This window comes from Nanorana parkeri, unplaced genomic scaffold (assembly GCF_000935625.1).
Source record: "Nanorana parkeri isolate BGI_ZX_2015 unplaced genomic scaffold, ASM93562v1 scaffold1183, whole genome shotgun sequence".
Lineage (NCBI taxonomy): Eukaryota > Metazoa > Chordata > Amphibia > Anura > Dicroglossidae > Nanorana > Nanorana parkeri.
Genome location: NW_017307451.1, coordinates 380918 through 400557, shown reverse-complemented (window position 1 = coordinate 400557; position 19640 = coordinate 380918). Strand labels below are relative to the sequence as shown.

Here is a 19640-nt window from a genome sequence, read left to right as displayed (position 1 = left end):
TTTAACTTTTTTAAAGGGGGTCCCCCCCCCCCCCACCCCCCTTGTCCCTCAGGACCGGGTGAATTTTGTATTGAACGTTGGTTCCACTTGTACTAATTAGAAAATTTAATAAAAAAACTGAAGTGATAAACACACTCCATTGCAGAATGTTCTACTCGGAACACGACTATGCTAATATGTCAGTGACTACTGTTGTTTTTATGAAAATAAAAAAAATATTAACTAATATATCTCTTTGTTCCTTTTGCCAGTATCTTCAAACAGATTTTCAGCAAAGGTAAGAGCAGACCTTATTGTGACGTTTTCCTGTTAAACTGTAAATGTATCCAAATCTCCCTGGAACCAGTTGATAATTAAAATATATGCAGAAGGAGGCTTTCTGTGCTTAGCTGTGACTGTAGCTAAGCTGCTTTTGCAGTGTTTTTGTATTGATCCTGAAAGCTGTTAGAAGACACACATTGCTGTCCACCCATCATCAGTCTGGCAGGGTAAAATACTTTACTGTCGATTTTTTTTCAGCTCTTTCATACAACTGATGCATCATTATTGCAGGTCCATGTGATTTGACTTTTTTTAGCTTTAGCATGGACTTAAAAACTTGGTATATCATGGAATTTACCTTTTTAGAGGTAGAGGCAAAATGCTTGTGTAATCGGGCGTTGGTAGAAGCAGCCAATTACTTCTGCAGAACTAGTATGCAGCATTTCAGTTGGTAGCGGTGGGAGCTTCTTTCAGTGCCTTAACTAACATGTTTTGCTTCATGGTAAAGTCCAAGATAAACACGAATGTTACCATATTTTATATTTTCAACATACTAAACATAAACCTTAAGGGCATGTCTGGGCCATGGGCATGTAAAGAGCATTTTTCTAGGGCTACCAGGCAACCAAGCACTACCAGGCTCTCCATCGCACCAATACCTACCCAGCACCTGCCATCTCAACATGACAAGAGACCACTAGAGCAAGGGCAGGAGAAGGGATACCTCTGTACCAGATTTCCTGAATATTTTGCCTCATGGCCTGCTAACATTCTAGGCTGAATGCAATCCAAGATAGTGCCAACCTGCACTGCAGCCTGCTGAGACTCTTGGTCCACAGGACTTTCCTCTGTGGATCACACTGACTCACAGGACATTTTGCCAAAATACCACCAGTCCTACGAACAACCAACCACCTTAAAACGTCACAGGCACAGGTAGGAGAATCACATCCTTTAAAACATTCTGGGCTCTACACAACCTGACATACCCACACCAGCTCAGCCGAGCTTAGTTTGCTGTTCATGTACATACTGACCAAGTCTTAGACTGCTATGTGCAAAGATAAACAAAGCCTTCACCAAGCTTCATACCCCCTCCACACCATCATTGATGGAGTCACAGCATGTGACACTAGCAAACCATTTGCAGGCACTAGAAAATGACAACCAGGAGTCAACAACATAATATAAGGATCAGAGGCCACCACTGCAGCAAAACTAAGGAAGACAGTTTGGGGCGTTTTTCTCCCCCCAACTCCTGGAGGGTATTCTCACTGGAGAGATCAAATTGGACAGGTGACATTGTGTGGTGGCCCACTGCTCTTCCAGCTGTGCTATGTGTAATTCTTCACTAAAAGAGCCTCCGTAAAGCCTCTCTCCTCATACTGCCAGAACTCTTCAGGAATGCTGGGTTAGCTCCTGTCTCTCTTTGCCTGCAGCATCCCTACACCTGATACTCCATTGGTGCCTTCCTACTGAAGAAAACTTCAGGCTCATGGTACTCGGTGAGCTCAAGTTAAGCCCTTCACCTTCCCACATACCTTCTATCTTGAATAACAATAGCTGCGCTAGGAGTATAATTGTGTACCAACCAATAGACCAGCTGCAACAATATGTGATTATTATCGTGTATAATGGTGCTAATTTTTGTTGCGCTCAGTCCAAGTGTATATAAACTTAATAAGTGAAATTATCTCATGCTAATGAGTATGGTTAAGATCAACAATTCAAAAAAATGAAAGTGAAAAATCTGTGCAACAAACTATAAATTTGGATCTATGTCCCAACTATAGATGCACGTGTATAAATGCAAATGTGCTAATCCACATTTCCACTCTAATTTAACCTGCACTGCAGCCTGCTGAGACTCTTGGTCCACAGGACTTTCCTCTGTGGATCACACTGACTCACAGGACATTTTGCCAAAATACCACCAGTCCTACGAACAACCAACCACCTTAAAACGTCACAGGCACAGGTAGGAGAATCACATCCTTTAAAACATTCTGGGCTCTACACAACCTGACATACCCACACCAGCTCAGCCGAGCTTAGTTTGCTGTTCATGTACATACTGACCAAGTCTTAGACTGCTATGTGCAAAGATAAACAAAGCCTTCACCAAGCTTCATACCCCCTCCACACCATCATTGATGGAGTCACAGCATGTGACACTAGCAAACCATTTGCAGGCACTAGAAAATGACAACCAGGAGTCAACAACATAATATAAGGATCAGAGGCCACCACTGCAGCAAAACTAAGGAAGACAGTTTGGGGCGTTTTTCTCCCCCCAACTCCTGGAGGGTATTCTCACTGGAGAGATCAAATTGGACAGGTGACATTGTGTGGTGGCCCACTGCTCTTCCAGCTGTGCTATGTGTAATTCTTCACTAAAAGAGCCTCCGTAAAGCCTCTCTCCTCATACTGCCAGAACTCTTCAGGAATGCTGGGTTAGCTCCTGTCTCTCTTTGCCTGCAGCATCCCTACACCTGATACTCCATTGGTGCCTTCCTACTGAAGAAAACTTCAGGCTCATGGTACTCGGTGAGCTCAAGTTAAGCCCTTCACCTTCCCACATACCTTCTATCTTGAATAACAATAGCTGCGCTAGGAGTATAATTGTGTACCAACCAATAGACCAGCTGCAACAATATGTGATTATTATCGTGTATAATGGTGCTAATTTTTGTTGCGCTCAGTCCAAGTGTATATAAACTTAATAAGTGAAATTATCTCATGCTAATGAGTATGGTTAAGATCAACAATTCAAAAAAATGAAAGTGAAAAATCTGTGCAACAAACTATAAATTTGGATCTATGTCCCAACTATAGATGCACGTGTATAAATGCAAATGTGCTAATCCACATTTCCACTCTAATTAGTGCATAGTGCTTAAAATCTTATACTCTTGTTGAACATATGTGGCATGGCAAGTATCAGGTCCACAGGTGAAATGGTTTCACTATAATATAATAAATTTGGATCTATGTCCCAACTATAGATGCATGTGTATAAATGCAAATGTACTAATCCACAACTCAACTCTAATTAGTGCATAGTGCTTAAAATCTTATACAGTAATACCTTGGTTTACGAGCATAATTCGTTCCGGAAGCATGCTTGTAATCCAAAGCGAATTTCCCCATAGGAAATAATGGAAATTCAGATGATTCGTTCCACAACCCCAAAATATTCATATAAAAATGATTACAATACTGTAATATAATACTGTACAAAATATAAAGAAAAATAAACCAATTACCGGTACCTTCGTGGCTGGTGTGAGGGGGACAGGAGAGAGGAGAATTATTGTGTAGGACGACTTTCACTGTCGCTAACGGAATCACTGCTATCTCTTGGCTCAATGGAATCTTTTTAATTTCGTGAAACCTTAACAAGGAATCTATTCAATGTGACATTGCATTGTCGTTAAACAGACTCATCGCTCGCACTGCTACAGCCTTATTCGGTGGTGGTTTTCTACAAATGTTGCTCTTATTGCAAGACATTGCTTGTATATCAAGTCAAAAATGTTCAGAAATGTTTGCTTGTCTTGCAAAACACTCTCAAACCAAGTTACTTGTAAACCAAGGTATTACTGTACTCTTGTTGAAGATATATGTGGCATGGCAAGTATCGGGGCCACAGGTGAAATGGTTTCACTACAATGACATAATAGTAATACCTCTACTGCTACAACATATCTGTCCATACACCCACCAGGTGTTTTTTTAGAAGGAAAAGAAGATGGATTTCCTTTCCTTTCATTAAAGGCATCCTTTTGTCCAAACAGCCATATTCAATATATCCTCATAGTGTGCAACGATTATGTCCCAAACTCGATCTCTTTATTTGTAATAATCGGCAGCCTCTTCAATCCCACATGGATGGGCAAACCTTGCAGCTCCCCCCTTCCTTTTCATTCAAATCACACTACACCGTTGCATCGGCGGTGGTGTCCCCTGTGATGTCTCAAAGGAGAAAAAGTTGTGGAGAAAGAAAGGGGAGGGCGCCTAAGTGCAGTAAAAAAGTTTATTCTTCCACAACACACAAACAAATGCACTTACGGGATCGTAGGTTAAAAATCACATATAACGACAGAGTCCTCAGATATAGGAGGCAAAGGCAAGTCTCTCCCTTGACGCTTATCGTCTTTTCACCTCATCAGAAGGGATCCTGCCTTTGACTCCTGCTCGCATTTAAATACTATACAACTAAAAGAAATGTAGTCATAGTAAAACCAGCATTGATTTCCTGGATTTAACAATACAAGGAAGAGAAGATAAATTTAATTACTAAGACCTTCTTCAAGTCCACGGATAGGAATGGATATATACCCAGGGGCAGCTGTCATCATCCGACATGGCTGAAGGGAATTCCAAAGGGACAATTTGCAAGGATAAAAAGGAACTGTTATACAATAGAGGATTTTGAAGAACAAGCATCCAAGATCGAAAACAGATTCCCAGAGAAGGGCTATCAAAAACATGAATTGGACAATATGAGAATGAAAATACAGAAAATGAATAGGGAGGAGATGTTGAAACCCAATAAGCGGAAAGATAGAGAACCTATCCTACAAAAATACTGGCCCATCCTCAGGAAGGACAAAGTACCAGGACCATAGATTCCACCAAAACCGAAAATAGTATATAGAAAAGCCCCCAATTTGAGAGAAAAATTGGTACGCAATGTATTGGATCCCCCCCAAAAATGCTTGTTCTTTATATACATATACAGTATGCTTGATCATCGGAACAAGACCCCTCAAGATATTTTTTTCCTTACTATAAACATTTTTGAAAGATTTTAATCATGATTTTACTTCACCCATACTGTTGTGGTGCACTTTTTCTGAAGAAGTGGCAGTATAGCCATGAGATGAGTTATACGGTACTTTAATACACTAAGGAACTTTTACTAAAGAGGTAAAATCTCCTGACTAAAGTCATTGAACATTAATGCTTGGCGTCTCTGCAACACAAAGCTGACAAGGATTTTTTAGATCTCTCCCTGACAACTGCTTAGGACATGACTTCACATGTATAACAAAAAAAAACATTTTTTAATGCTGTCACATTCACTCACTGTTCTGTTACCAATACAGATAAATGCTTCCTGTGCTTCTAGTAAGTGGGGAACAGGTGCACTTTAGACAACTGTAACATTTAGAAGCCACTCAGTGTGTCCTCATACACCCACGTCCCCTCCATCCGACTAACTCACCAGAAATACTGACCCACTGTTGAAAGAGAGTCAAACAACGCTCCATTATATGCAGGTGTTATCGGAAAGGCATCCTTTCTAGGGACCTGAGTCCTCCATCCTTTTATTTGCTCTAGAAGTATTAACTCACTGTTGAAATTGGGTCAGACAACACTCCAGTTTATGCAGGTGTTATCAAACAGGCATTCCACTCTAGAGATCCAAGTCCTCTCCTTTTATTTGCTCCCAAATGGATTATATAAAGAGCAGAAATACTCCCATAGTGTAATCAAATTATAAAATCAAGCATTTATTAAGAAACACTAAGATAATGTAGGGGCTATCCCGGACCTAGGAATCTCCGGAGCTCTCCGCCGGACATTAAGCACTGCAGGGAGAGCATCACACAAACCCACCCATTCAACACATTTTGTCCAATGACATCCTCTGGAGTAGTGCATTTTGGATATCATTTAAAAATGATCAACTTTGGTAACTGGCACAATGGCTTAGTGGTTAGTAGGAGCATTAAATTGTATCATAGAGTATTTAAAACAAAAAAAGTATAGGCAAAACAAAAGATGCAGTGACAAATACACAATATGAATATCTGTTTAACACTACATTTCTGTTTTGGAAGCACTACAGAGGAAAACAATTTGGAAGGCTTACTTGATTTTGTTGTGCTTTACATGGCCTCCCCTAATCCATCAAAGTGGGTAGCCAAGCCATGTGTGATAATACATTAAGTTGTCAATGTGGTATTTGAATTTATTAATTTTCCGCCATAGGGCCTCTGTTTCTCAGGTTTGTAAGGCCGCTACTTGGTCTTCTGTTCACACCTTTTTGTTACGTTGTACGAGGTGGATGTTTTGGCATCGGCGGATGCTGGTTTGGGGCGCAAAGTGTTGCAGGCGACTCTTTGAGGTGTCTTTTGGGTGTTTGGTTGTTGTTGCCCATCCCTCAATGTGTACTGCTTGGTGACGTCTCTACCTTTCAGGATCTACGATCTGTTGCCTGTGTCCTTGAATGAACGGGAGAGAAAATAGGATTTTTGTACTCACCGTAAAATCCTTTTCTCTCCGTTCATTGAAGGACACAGGCCCCGCCCTCTTTATGGGGTGTACACTCCTAACTGCTTGTTACTAAACTGGAGACTTGTCAGCAGGTGGGGGGTTTGGCCACCGGCAGGGGCCGCCCCTAGGCTGTAATTGGTCTTTAGTTTTGTGCCTAGCGTCCTTCTCCTGCAGGTGGCGATATTACCCTACCTTTCAGGATCTACGATCTGTTGCCTGTGTCCTTCAATGAACGGAGAGAAAAGGATTTTACGGTGAGTACAAAAATCCTATTTTTATTCCCTCCAGGAAGCTTACAGATTAATTTACCGGACCTACCTCAATCAGGGTTTCCTGAGCCTATGGAGGGGCAATTCTGCAACCATGGTGCGGGTCATTCCATATGCAGCCATACAGTTTTGCGCTCACGAACAGTACAAAAAAATTCTTGGCAGATACTATGGCTTCCAAGGAGCGTAAGTATTTACATCTGTTTCGACAAAATATTTATAACTTTCTGTAAATTGATATTTTCTCTTCATTAATTTAGAGAGCATGATCATAGGTCGTTGTTGTATTGCGTTCAGTTTTAGTATTGACTTGTTTGTCAAGCTAAACTGCAAGCTCTGTTTTGTGGTTCTCTAGTTTGTTTCTTGTTAGCACCTCAGCCAGTGATGGGAATTTGTTAGCAAGATGATCAGTGTAAAGGTGGCTATACACCTTACAACCATTGTTCAACTTTTTTTGTCCAGACATCTCACCCTTTTTCAATATTTGTTCAACGTTTTTTTGTTTGAGCATGCGCAGTTTTCACGTTGAGATTTTTGTTGTACAACAACACCACTAACCCGTCAATTTTTATCCAACTAGAGAAAAATGTTCTAGCCTGCTTGAAAGACAAAAATCTGCCAGTTTTACAGTAATTAAGGTTGTGCACTCCCCATCAATTGGCAGATTTTCAGACGAAAACGCAATCGCTGACAAAAATCTACAGATAACTGTAATGTGTATGGGCACCTCCTAGACATATCATCTCTTCACTCGTATGCTAAACATAACCATGGCCAGCCAGAACTACCTAGTATTTTTATACATGATCTTAATCAGGCTGGCATGACATTTCCAGATCATTTTCAGTCTCTTGGAAAGTCTTTGCCTGGAATTATTATGTAGTCTTTCTTTCTTTCTTTACTTTCCCTTCCTTCCTTTCTTGTTATTTAAAAGTGTGCAGACAGAGCTTAAGTCCTTCTTTTTACATGTCTAGGGATTGCTTAGTATCTGTGTTCTGAAAGTCTGTTTACACAGCTCAGTAGCTCAATCTAACATTTTATAAACATGTGAATGAGCCAGAGGAGTGACTGATCCCCTATTGAACACCTCAGTCTGAGGATTCAGTCACGCAGAGGAAGCCTCTAGCTAAGACTGACTTTGCTGTGCTGTCTTTTTAGATAATGCTGTGAGAGTCCTTTGTCCTGTATTAAAATGTTTGTTTCTAATTTTGTTAAGCAGGGATTGTATACAAATAATTAAAAAAAAGATAAAACAACAATTTTAAAAAGCTGACCTTCACCCATGTTCTATTAAATTATTCTCTTCCCCCTCTTTTCACACAAATTCAGACATTTAAAAAAAATACTATGTTTGTACCCCACACTACCCCCACTACCTGCAGCCTCCTGGGATACTTATGTCATACATCCTGGGAGGCTTCTGGTTAATCTATAGAAAAATCTCATGCACAACGACACATCATCAGGGGGTTGGTTATTCTTCCTAGTTCTTGGAACTGACACCCCCTTCCCCCCCAAGATCACTCGCCCCACTCCCGATGATGCACCACATTGCATGCTCATCATACGGGTGCATGCTTCAAGAAGCAGGAAGAGATAGCCGGCTTCCGATGACTTTAGAAAAGTATATTGGCAAGGGATCGGGTGGTGTGTAGTAGTGGAGTGGCAGATCACTACAGAATATTTCTGGATGTGTGAGTATTTTTTGTGGATAATGCAGCGGAAAGGTAAAAGGAGATTTAAAAAACACATGGGAGGTCCTCTTTAATAATTAAGAAGCTTAAAGATACTCTGCACACTGCCTCCTACCCCACACACACTGACAGACTGGAATGATGATGTCACCGCAAGGGAAATACCAGTGCAGAAACATCTGAAGCGCTGGAATACTGGTACTCCCCACATAGAAACAGTGTCAGCGAGGAGTTTAAGTGCTTCACAGAGTATTTAAAGAAATAAGCGAAATAGGTGAGGAGGGGGCACGGGAGAGGGTTTAATTTTTGCCAAGGAACAGAGATGTGTCTCTCACTGACTGTATCTAAAGCACAAGATATAAAGTAAACAAAACAGGAACATTTCTGTTAGGTCACACAGTGATTATCACTGGACTTTATTCAACAACTTTGCCACATGCCTCATTTAATACACAGACTGATTTACAAAAACACATGATGTCTTGCTTGAATGCTCTGAAGTGAAGGGTTATATAAAAGTTATTTTGTGGGCAAGAAAAGCTTACAGGCTGTGGCAGGTCTGTTCTTCCCTTTTCTAAAAAAATATATGTACAACTCAATATTAGAAACTCATCTTTTTATTCAGAACTAACAGGGCATAAAACAGAACAAGCCACCAATTGGCATGTTTAGTATTCTGAATCTCCACTCTTGAATACTTGTAATTGCGTGTTGTTTTTATTGTTTACTTGTATTCTCTCCCCGTCAGAGCAGAAGTGTCAGGCTGTTGGCAACAAATAGAAGAAAAAAAAAGCTTCCTATAAATTGCCAATCAATACAAACAGGTATTAAATCACATACATTTAACTTTAATATATCATGAAGTAAAACAACACACAAAATGAAACCGCTAAAGAACATATGTAAAATGTTTATGTGTGTGCAAATATCCCCATTTTTATATGTTTCAGAAGCAAGAATAGTTACAGATCCAAGTCATAAACGGCCATTCCAGTTGGAGATTGTTGGATTCCCCCTGAATGTGCTGTTTTTATTATAGCTGCTAGTGTATATATTGCATCTCTGCAATACATGCACCATTCCCCATGTTTATTTCTTGTAAGACTCTGCACACAGGACAGAAACATATCTATCAATCTGCAATAGTTCCAGTGATAGCCGTCCTTCAAAGGTGAATTTAAGAAATCAGACGTAAAGATCAAGATTTGACAAGTGCTATTAAAGAATATAAAATGTATCAAACATTCAGTGAAAGGGTGTATCTCAAAATACTCAATGTGAAATGGTTGTGCAAACAATTTAAAGTCTATACAATATCAATTATTTAAACTTTTATTTATATTTTATTATTCCCACTTCCAATAGCGCAAGTTCTTGCAATTATTAATAGTTCCAGTGAGCACCTAACTTCCTGGTGCGGCTGACAGCATTTCTTTTTCTGCACTAAAATTCTAAGCAGCATTGTCGGCCTGGCCTGAGTCCTCCTGTGCATGACTACACTACGTGTATCTTCCTTTTCCTTATTTTGATAACTCCTCTGTTCCCACACAAAGCTTAGAAGAATTTTAGTGACAGTGCAAGAGAATTTTCCCAGTAATCATGTGATATCTAAAGTCTAGTAACATAAGTGCAAGATATACTGTATGTGACAACACACTAAATAAAGGCATTATGTGAACATAACTATTGCGCAAGTTCAATCCAAAAAGATAAGAGGAGAAAACAGCAGACCTTTGTAGAGCGAATGCAAAAACAACCCAAAAGACAGGAGACACTCAGTTTTTTATAGGATTGCCAAATGGGGAGGGTTGTTAGGCCATGTTCTGCTTGAGCACAGCGCTAATAACAGAAACTCAAAAATGTATCATATGACAAGTGCTGTCAGAAATAAAAACTAAAGGCTTTGTTATTTATAAGAGAGAATGTGCCAGTTATTAGTCCTCAATTAGCTACACACCATACAGTGTTACAACCTTAGTAGAATGGCAGGGCTAGGGTTATAATAATGGATGATTCCATCAGGAAATGTGTCGGCATACTTCTGTCTTCATTCAGGGCACTTTTATTGGAGAATGCAACATGAAGATTGCAATGTTTCAAGGCTGTGCAAGTCACAACAAGCAACAGTGATAAACTAGTTATTAGCCCTGAGCCCAAAACCAATACATTCTTGAAAAGTGGAAATATTCCTCCTATACCTCCTATCCTTAATACAAATGAATAGATCCACTACCACTGCCTAGTCACCATAGCTTTCTGTGGCTTTTAAAAAGATTTTAATGTTTTTTTTTTTTTTTCTCCAAAAATAAATATAATGTATATATTTCTTTTTCCCCTCCTACAGTGCTTTGACACCGATCCCTCGCCTCCTTGCAGGAGCCCTTGCAGGTACGACTGCTGCAATGTTAACCTACCCACTGGATCTTGTGCGTGCACGTATGGCAGTGACACCAAAGGAAATGTAAGTTCCATTTTTCCTTTTGCCTACAAAAGGCCTTAAAAATTACATAGCATAGGTGCAAAAACAGTACACATGTCTTAAAAACTGCCTGTGGTATTGTAACAATCAGTAGATGAGTAATTAATTTTCAAGGAAGATTTAGCAAGGCAATCACAGAACGCAATAGTTGTACTATGTGATTTAGGTTAGGTTCTTTATGTAGCTTTTTTTTCTAGTGTTAACATGTAGGCCTGCACTGTTTTCAAATGTACCTTTACCCACGCGAACATGTAAAGTGCTTTGAAGTGGGAAAATTGAATTCTATTGTAAATTTGCAGGTATATATTGATGTGGTAAACAGGTTTTGAGATATAGAGAACCAGAGGCAGCAAATTCACTCTGAAGTTCTTGCATGTGGTCTGTGTTTGCAACCATTCAGCCTTTCCTGTTACTTGCAGGAGATTGATAACCTGCACAACAGACCCGGTTCTCGCTGTCATTTAGACACACAAGGCCATCTGTGATTTACTTTACTGTGATCTGTCTGTTTTCAACTAGTATGTGTACCCATATCTGCTCCTGCCACTTGTAAATTTCCTATCGCGTTGGCTATTATTTATCACAACTGAGGCTGCCATTGCCTGACTATAAGAAGTGTAAGAAGTGTTGTTACTTTTAGGGCAAAGCAAGTTTTACAGCATGCTGTACAGTGATACTCCTAACCTTTCTGGGATGTCCTGGCTAGTTCACTTGACATGTTTCTCTATTATGAATATAAGACAGATCTTTCTTTCAAATTCACCATATGAAAACTCTGCTTACCAAAATGTAAAATAGGTCCCAAATTTCAAATAAAGGATTGCCTGTAGAACTTGTCATATGACAGGTTATGCCAGCTCATAGAGATGCTTGGAAATCTTGTGTGATGGCCAGGATTTAAATTTATAGTAGAAGTTGTCAGGAAGAGATCCTGTTGAGATGCTTTTCACTGTAGTGGGCACAGAGGCCAACTGCATGCATGTGCACAGCTTAGAACTGTTTTTTGTTTGATTCACTAAATCCAATAAGAAGAGAGTTGGGGGATCTTTGTTTTTGCTAAACGCAGCCTAATGCATTAATGGCCTCTAAACATTTTACATCTGTAGTTACTAATACTGCATATCATTTTAAATCAAGAAAATAGCTTGAAATTGCAGCTAGGCCCAGTGTGCCACCCGCATTAGAAAATCGGTCCTTTATACTTGTCAAGGCTAATCGGCTCCAATGTGCTTATTGCAGGTATAGTAACATCATCCACGTCTTTATCCGTATGTCAAAAGAAGAAGGCTTGAAGACCCTGTACCGAGGGTTCGCTCCCACAATCCTAGGAGTCATTCCTTATGCAGGAATCAGTTTCTTTACCTACGAGACTCTAAAGAAATCGCATGCAGGTATGTAATGTAAGAATGATGGGATTATTTGGTGTCATTATTTAATCTTAATGGGCTTTCTTGGTTTATTTAAAAGGTATGTATACCCAAATAGTTTTGTTTAGGATACAGTAAGGAAGAATTAGAAACCTGTAAGTTGTCAGAGCCGTCTCCATTGGAGAGATTCCTTCACTTTCTGTCTTGTAAAAAGGTTGTCCCTAGCACAGGATGTAAAAGGAAATCTCTGTAACGGAAACACAGACAGAAGTAAAAATGCTTTTTTGGGTATAAATACACTGTACGTGCTTCATTACATGTGGGGTTTTGAACCTTCATTATTTTTGTTGTTGCAATGAAGCATAATTGATTTTTACTAAACACAGTGCCTTGCAGAAGCTGAGGCATATTTATAGTCCCTTTTTTCATCTAGTACATTATACTTGTCTATTATAAGCACTGCATTCTTTTGTATTACATCCACTGCCTCATATTTCTCTAGCACATGCTTTGCCTCATGCCTCCCTATTACACTCGGTGCTTCATACCTTTCTGTTTTATGCAGTGCCTCACACACATTACACATATTGCCTTCTATTTCTCTATTACTCTGTGTCTCAAACCGCTGTAGTACATGTAGTGTCCCACACTTCTGCATTGGACACATTACCTCTTACCTCTTTGTTACATGTTTTCCCTTATGGCTTTGCTTTACACGCTGTGCCTTATGCCTGTCTGTTAAATACAACACCTTGTTCCTCTCATGCTCTGATATCACTAAGTGGAATACCAGCATCTTTCTTACTGTTGTTGTGTGTTGTGCTCTCCCTCGTGCCTTCTCCCACTGTCATTCTCAGTATGACATATATTACATAAATGAATAGGCAGTGTGGGAAGCCCAATACAAACACCAGATTATGTTGTAGAAGCAGACGAGTAGGACGTGAAGGGCAGCAGCTGCTGTGACAGCCAGAAAATGGAATCCCGAAAGAGTTGAATTCCGGTAAAACTTATAGTGCTGGTAACTTACAAGTACGATTTTTTTTTTTTTTTAGAAAAAGGTAGGAAGTAAGTAGTATAACAGTACGTTTTTTAGGCTTAAAAATGTCAGGTCTGGTGGCAGTGTCTCTAAGAATGTTGTAAATACTAGATATATAGGACTTTAAATAAAACCTGTTTAAGGGAAGCATGGAGGCTGTCACTGCTGAGCTCTCTGTCTGAAAATGCTGGTTGCCTCCCTGTCATACTAGTGCTTAGCTGAACAGTATGTTAATAAGGAATTTATTCCGGCTTTAAACATTTGTAGCATTATTTCAGATCGGTCACTTAGATGGTAGCAAAACCAATGAGTCTGTATTCTGTTCAGACAACTAGCATTTTAAAAAGAAGGCTATGAGAGCCCCTACATTTTTTTTTTTTATGCAATGCAAATGTGTACATTTTATATATAATGTGGACCCACTGATAAGCTTGCTTGTTTTATTCCATTTTATTTTAGAGCAAAGTGGCAGGACCCAGCCCTCCCCTCTTGAACGTTTGCTATTTGGAGCCTGTGCTGGACTCTTAGGTCAGTCTGCTTCCTATCCTCTGGATGTGGTGAGACGGCGCATGCAGACTGCTGGTGTTACTGGACATACCTATGGCTCCATCCTTGGTACTATGAGGGAAGTGGTGGCTGAAGAAGGTTTCATCCGTGGTCTGTATAAAGGGCTCAGCATGAACTGGGTGAAGGGTCCAGTTGCAGTAGGCATCAGCTTTACCACCTTTGACCTAACGCAGATTCTTCTGAAAAAGCTCCAACAAATGTCCAGTGTTCAGAGGTAGAGCAGGGGTGGTATTAAAATAGTACTTGACTGTACTAGATTTCTTTAAAGAAATGGATTGGTGCTAGTCTAGTTAGCCATTACAACATGGCTACAGAAATAAATATTTAGCTATATTTGCCAAAACAGGTTGTAACGTTGTCAGTGGTTGGAATGGGGGTGAAAAAGTAAAGCCTTGTAGTGTGCCAATCAGTGGAGCTCTTTGAAGAGCACCTTATTACTTATTAGCACACTCACCGGAGCACAAACACGCACAGCGATAAGCATTACCCCATCCCCACCATGAACAAAGCTGCTATTGCCATCTCATTTTCGTGCCAGAGCTATGTGCTTTAGCTTTGTCCGTAAAACTCCTCTATGGAATTTCAGTCACTACTGCACAGAGCCACAAAGTATTACACATGCTTACAAGAGAGCCCCAGCGAAATATTTAGAGTGGAGGATAGTTTGAAGAAGTGGGCTTATTAAGGACCAGTGTCCATAGGCTTTAGTTTGCTTCAGAACTGCATCTCTCCCCATACTTGTCATTAGGAATGTAAAGCTGCTTGAAGCAGGTCACATGCACCTGCCAATGATTCAGAATGATCTCAGCTGTGTTTTCAAACTGATGTCAAAAGCAAGCTTCATTTGCCAATCGACATAGGCCCAAAGTCCAACAACCCAGGCCCAATACTTCTATTCATTCTTGCAATCCATGCTTGTAAACATCCAGATGGTTTACCTTGGACATGAATGATTCTGACAGATACAAGAGGTTGAAAGAGCTTGCTGTGTCTGTCAGAGTCTAAAGGGCAACTAAGGACTTTAAAGTGCTTTGCTTTGAACTTTTACATTTTCAGAGCAATGGAAGGGCGATTTTTCCAGTGCTACTGGGTCCTCTGTAGTCATTCAGGCCCGCAATTTGGATGAAAAATCATGACTGGGTAATAACCTATCCTTAATTTCTTCATTTATTATCCCATTTTATGTTGTACAATAACCAGAGCATGTGTAGGTTGGCTCTTGAAGACTTGAGCAGAAATGCACATATTTCTTAATAGAACATTCAGTGCAGGAACATCTAATTCAGTTAAATGTTTGCACTCCATAATCTTCTTATTTCTCATATCTCCTACAAAATCCTCAATATTTGGTGGGATTCTTCATAAACGCACATGCCTCATGAAACCTCCCTCGATTCAGATGTTTCAGTTAAGTTCTTATTTAAGGGCTGAAGCATATATTATATAAGAGTTACTGGTGTATTACTTGGGACTGCACAAGCCAAACATACAGCAGTTTAGCTCAGTTCTTTTTATCTTATGTTTTTATGCCAATGAGTGAAAGTATTGCAATCCTTTGCTTACAGTTTGTAGTATAAGATTGCAGTTTGCCTTTCAGAATAGTTCTGTATACTTTCAGCAGAATAACTTGAAGTGCCATTACTTGTGTGTTTTTTTGGAATAATGTAAATGATTGCACACGTTCATGTGTTTTTGTTTGTGTTAATATGTGTGCTGCATATGTGTACTAGTACATGAGCAAAATGACATACGTGCCTGTGCCTGCATGCAAGTCATGTCCATGTAATGAGTGGTGTAGGGACGAGTAATCCCTACCTGCCACTGATTTCATAAAATAACTTTATAAATGTAGATGATGTACCCAAAACATACATATCTCCCCAAAGCTGCAAATTTGCAGCGATAATTTGTTGCCAGCAGATCTCACACAACTACACAATGCTAATAAGTACTAGATGGTGATAGATAGGCGGTGCTACAAACTCCCTAATATAAGATAGCGCAGCTTATCTTACCCATCTCGTACATTTGAAGGTTCAAGTAACCATATATGTGAGCAGCTATAATTTTAGACCCACTAATTCATCAAATTTAGCACAGAATTTCATTTACACATAATGCTAAAAAGTAACTTTGCTGCGGAAAGGTAACTTTTTATTTTTTAAATATCGAACGTAAAGAGTTTATGCTTTGCCCTATGTTCTGCTGTGTTGCAGTGACGGCACTTTTGGAAGATGTTTATATATAAATATATATATTTTAAATAACTGTTGTAATAGTTTGTATATTTAATAAAACAATGAAAACTTGGCCTTTATTCTGTATTTTTTTTCCGATACACTTTCATTTTTGGAACGTGATAAAGGCATGCAGAGGAGTATTTTTCACTTTTGCAGTGAGAAAAGGCCACTGTATTTTTGTTATATTTATGTATTTGCACAGCCTACCAAAAAATAATAAAATATTTATTTCTTCTTACCTTTTACATGTTTTATTGTAGCAGGCAATATGGCTGATTCCAGGGTTTTTTCTCAGCACCTTTTACAGTGATCTGTCTTTATAGAAAGAGTTAGGACTGAAATTTGAGGACTTGTGGTTTCTCTCATTACCATCATTAACATTTGAATTCAGAAGCCATCATTGTGATCCTTTTAACCCTTTGTTGGGACAGGCAGTCCCAAACTTTCCAAACCATAATGAACAAACCCCTCGCAAATAGAAGCAAATAGAAATTTTAACCCTTAAGGAGCCAAAAAGCCCTAACTCAAGTAAAAGCAAAGTAAACTGCAAGAAGCATTTTTTAATAATTTTTTTAGCTTATGCGATGTGAATGGGAACATGTAACGATCATAAAATGGGTGTTATCCCTATTGGGCTGTGAAAGTGGAATTCCTATTATAGCATGCTGTTGGTTATGTGTTTTAGATGAAGCGCTGAGATCTTGAGGAATGGTGAATTAAGTTTTAATTGCTTGTAACAACATTACATCAGAATACTGCATTATACAGCATACAGAGAGAACATCCTGAATATATCATCGATAAACACGCATGAGCAATGAGATCAACATTGCACTACAGCAACATCTACAGCTCAAAATACATAATTACATAAGTAATACAATCATATATATGCTGTTGCATTTCCAACCACCCTTCTCAACAGCATATGCGTTCTCTCGAAGGAAACTGATGATCCTTTTGGCAGTGGGTTGGTGAGGTCATCTGTAGTCATTTCTTCTGATGAGCAATATTGCATGTGGATAATAGCTTGCTTTTGATGAAATGTATTGTTGATATGCATGGTTCTAGGGTTGACTCTTTCTGATTGTCAGCTTTACACATCCCTGGTTGTCTTCAAAGACCGGGATGGGGTTTGAAATGTCTATACCCATGTCCATTAAAAGCTGCCAAATCCTTCTTGTAGTTCTACGATCGGGGGGAAGCTCTGTGAGTGTCCAGGTTTTATTTTCTTGGAGGGATTTTATTTCTTCTGCTGCCTGTCGCCATTGATTGGCTTCACGTTTTGGTAATTTTTTAATTTCTTCACACAAAGTTGGTTCGAGTATGCTATGTGTCCTAGCAGTATATGACAGCTTGCAGGGTGTTATTCCTTTGTTGCTCGAGTGGATCTTCTAATTTCAGGTTGTTCAGCAGAATTTAAAATGGAACTTGACGTATCCATTGTGAGTTCCACCTCTTGTTCTGATTCCTGTGCAGCTTCACTTTGCTCTGCTTTCTTTGCTGGTTCGCTGGGCGAATTCACTTCACAACTCCCCATTGTTTCTGGTGATAAGTTCTCATCAAAATAAACGCTGAGACTTATTGTCACTTTGTCAGTCTTTGGGTGGGGGGTTCTATAGCCTTTATTTGGTTTACTATAGAGCACCAGAATACCATCAATAGCTGTGTTCTCCAATTTGGATCACTTCACGTTTGGAATATAGGCGTAAGATTTACATCCAAACACTCTGATATGCCCTAGGCTAGGCTTCGATCCATGCCGCATTTTAAATGGGTTGCTTTCAACGGCTTTTGAAGGTAGTGTGTTCTGTAGGTATTTTGCAGTCATGACTGCTTATCCCCAGTACGTCTTAGGTAGGTTGGCATCTGACATCATGCATTTGGCCATTTCTATAAGAGTGTGATTCTGTTCTGCTATACCATTTTGTTCAGGAGTGTATGGTGTGGTTGTCTGCTGTACTATACCTTGTTTCTTAAGATATGATTCCACTTCCTTACTGATGTATTCCCCTCCGGTGCATATAGTTCCTGGCTTCCATTGGAATTTGTTGCTGGAGATGGCTACAAACTCTTGATGTTTTCTGTTTTTCATTCTTGTGCTTCATCGGATAATTTGTTGTGTACCTGGAATAATCACCAATGAAAGTCCCACCTGATGTGGGCGTTTTCATTAGTCCGTACACGTCACTGTGTATAAGCTCCTTGGGGAACGTGTGGCCTTTGCTTCCATACAGCATTTTCCATGTAATGAGCATTTGGCAGGGCAGAAAGGTTATATCTTCGGATAAGCCTCTCTTCATAATAACTTTTATGCTTCTGGGTTTCAATGCCCTAGTCATCTATGCCATAGGTGGATACATCTGTTGTGTGGATTATGAGTGGCTGTCTTGACTTTTTTGTCTGCGGTGATGAGTCTGTATAGATGTTCATCCAATTTTCCTTTTGCGAGGATTTGCTTATTGTTTTGGATTGTACATTCATCACCTCGGAATTGAACTGTGAGACCATTATTAGCAAGGGTTTCACTGATAGAAGGCTTCCTTTTAGGTCTGGGACATACAGTACATTTTTCACAAGGATACTCTGTCCCCTGACAGTGTGATGCAGTTTAAGAATCCTTGACCTTTTTCCTTTGCACTGAAATCAATTTTCACTGATTTTAAATTTCTGTGACACCTATACCCAGGTTGTGTTCCTGCAGCCCTGTTTGTGTTAGTGCGTCAGAGTTGATGCATTATACATGTTGGAGCGTTCATTCAGTGCACTGTACTAAAACATTAGATAGTGTAGGTAATGCAGCCTATGTCAGTACTACAACTCTAAACCTACCTGTTACATTGTATACTGTTATGCACAAAGGGGGCTCGTACACATCATGGACATTTCTGTTTGGGGAAAATCTGTTGAATTGGACAAAGGACTTTCCCATCATATCAGCTGATGTTTAGAGCTCGGAAATGAATGGTGAGATCTAAAAAAGTAATTCTGCATTTCAGCTGTGATATAGTTGATGATCCTAGAGTAGGTTTACTTTTATGTGTTGCTATCTTTGCAGCTTCATCATGATTTAGAGAATGTTCAGTGATTGTACTTTTTTGGCATATCAGTAAGCCATCTCTTCATGTATGAACACCGTGACAAAGAGCAGACGAATGTTGACTTGTGTATATATGGGATCTGTTATTCAGATTGTTTGACTTTACTAATCGTGATTATTGCTTCTGGTCAAAAGTGGAATGCTGCTTGACAACTGCAGAAACACTTGTTCTGCAAGTAGATAAATCATCTGCAAGTTTGGGGTATTAATGGCAGTTAAAAAATAATTGGTCCTCATTAGTTGGGAGTACCTTCTGTTTACCACTTGCTTGGAATTTCAAAAATGCAAACGCATAATGAACAAAAATGAAAATCATTATATATATATATATATATATTA

The 19640-nt window shown here is 39.5% G+C and overlaps 1 protein-coding gene across 1 annotated transcript in view; it reads left to right on the top strand.

Moving 5' to 3' along the window:
• The window catches only part of SLC25A42 (solute carrier family 25 member 42), a 31998-nt gene extending 17340 nt beyond the window's left edge, over positions 1–14658 (top strand). The window contains exons 4-8 of the mRNA XM_018568412.1: positions 252–277; positions 6835–7001; positions 10854–10970; positions 12228–12379; positions 13854–14658. Coding sequence (XP_018423914.1) covers positions 252–277; positions 6835–7001; positions 10854–10970; positions 12228–12379; positions 13854–14179 — 788 coding nt within the window. The 3' untranslated portion in view covers positions 14180–14658. The remainder of the gene's footprint in view (positions 1–251; positions 278–6834; positions 7002–10853; positions 10971–12227; positions 12380–13853) is intronic.
• The last annotated feature ends 4982 nt before the right edge of the window (positions 14659–19640 follow it).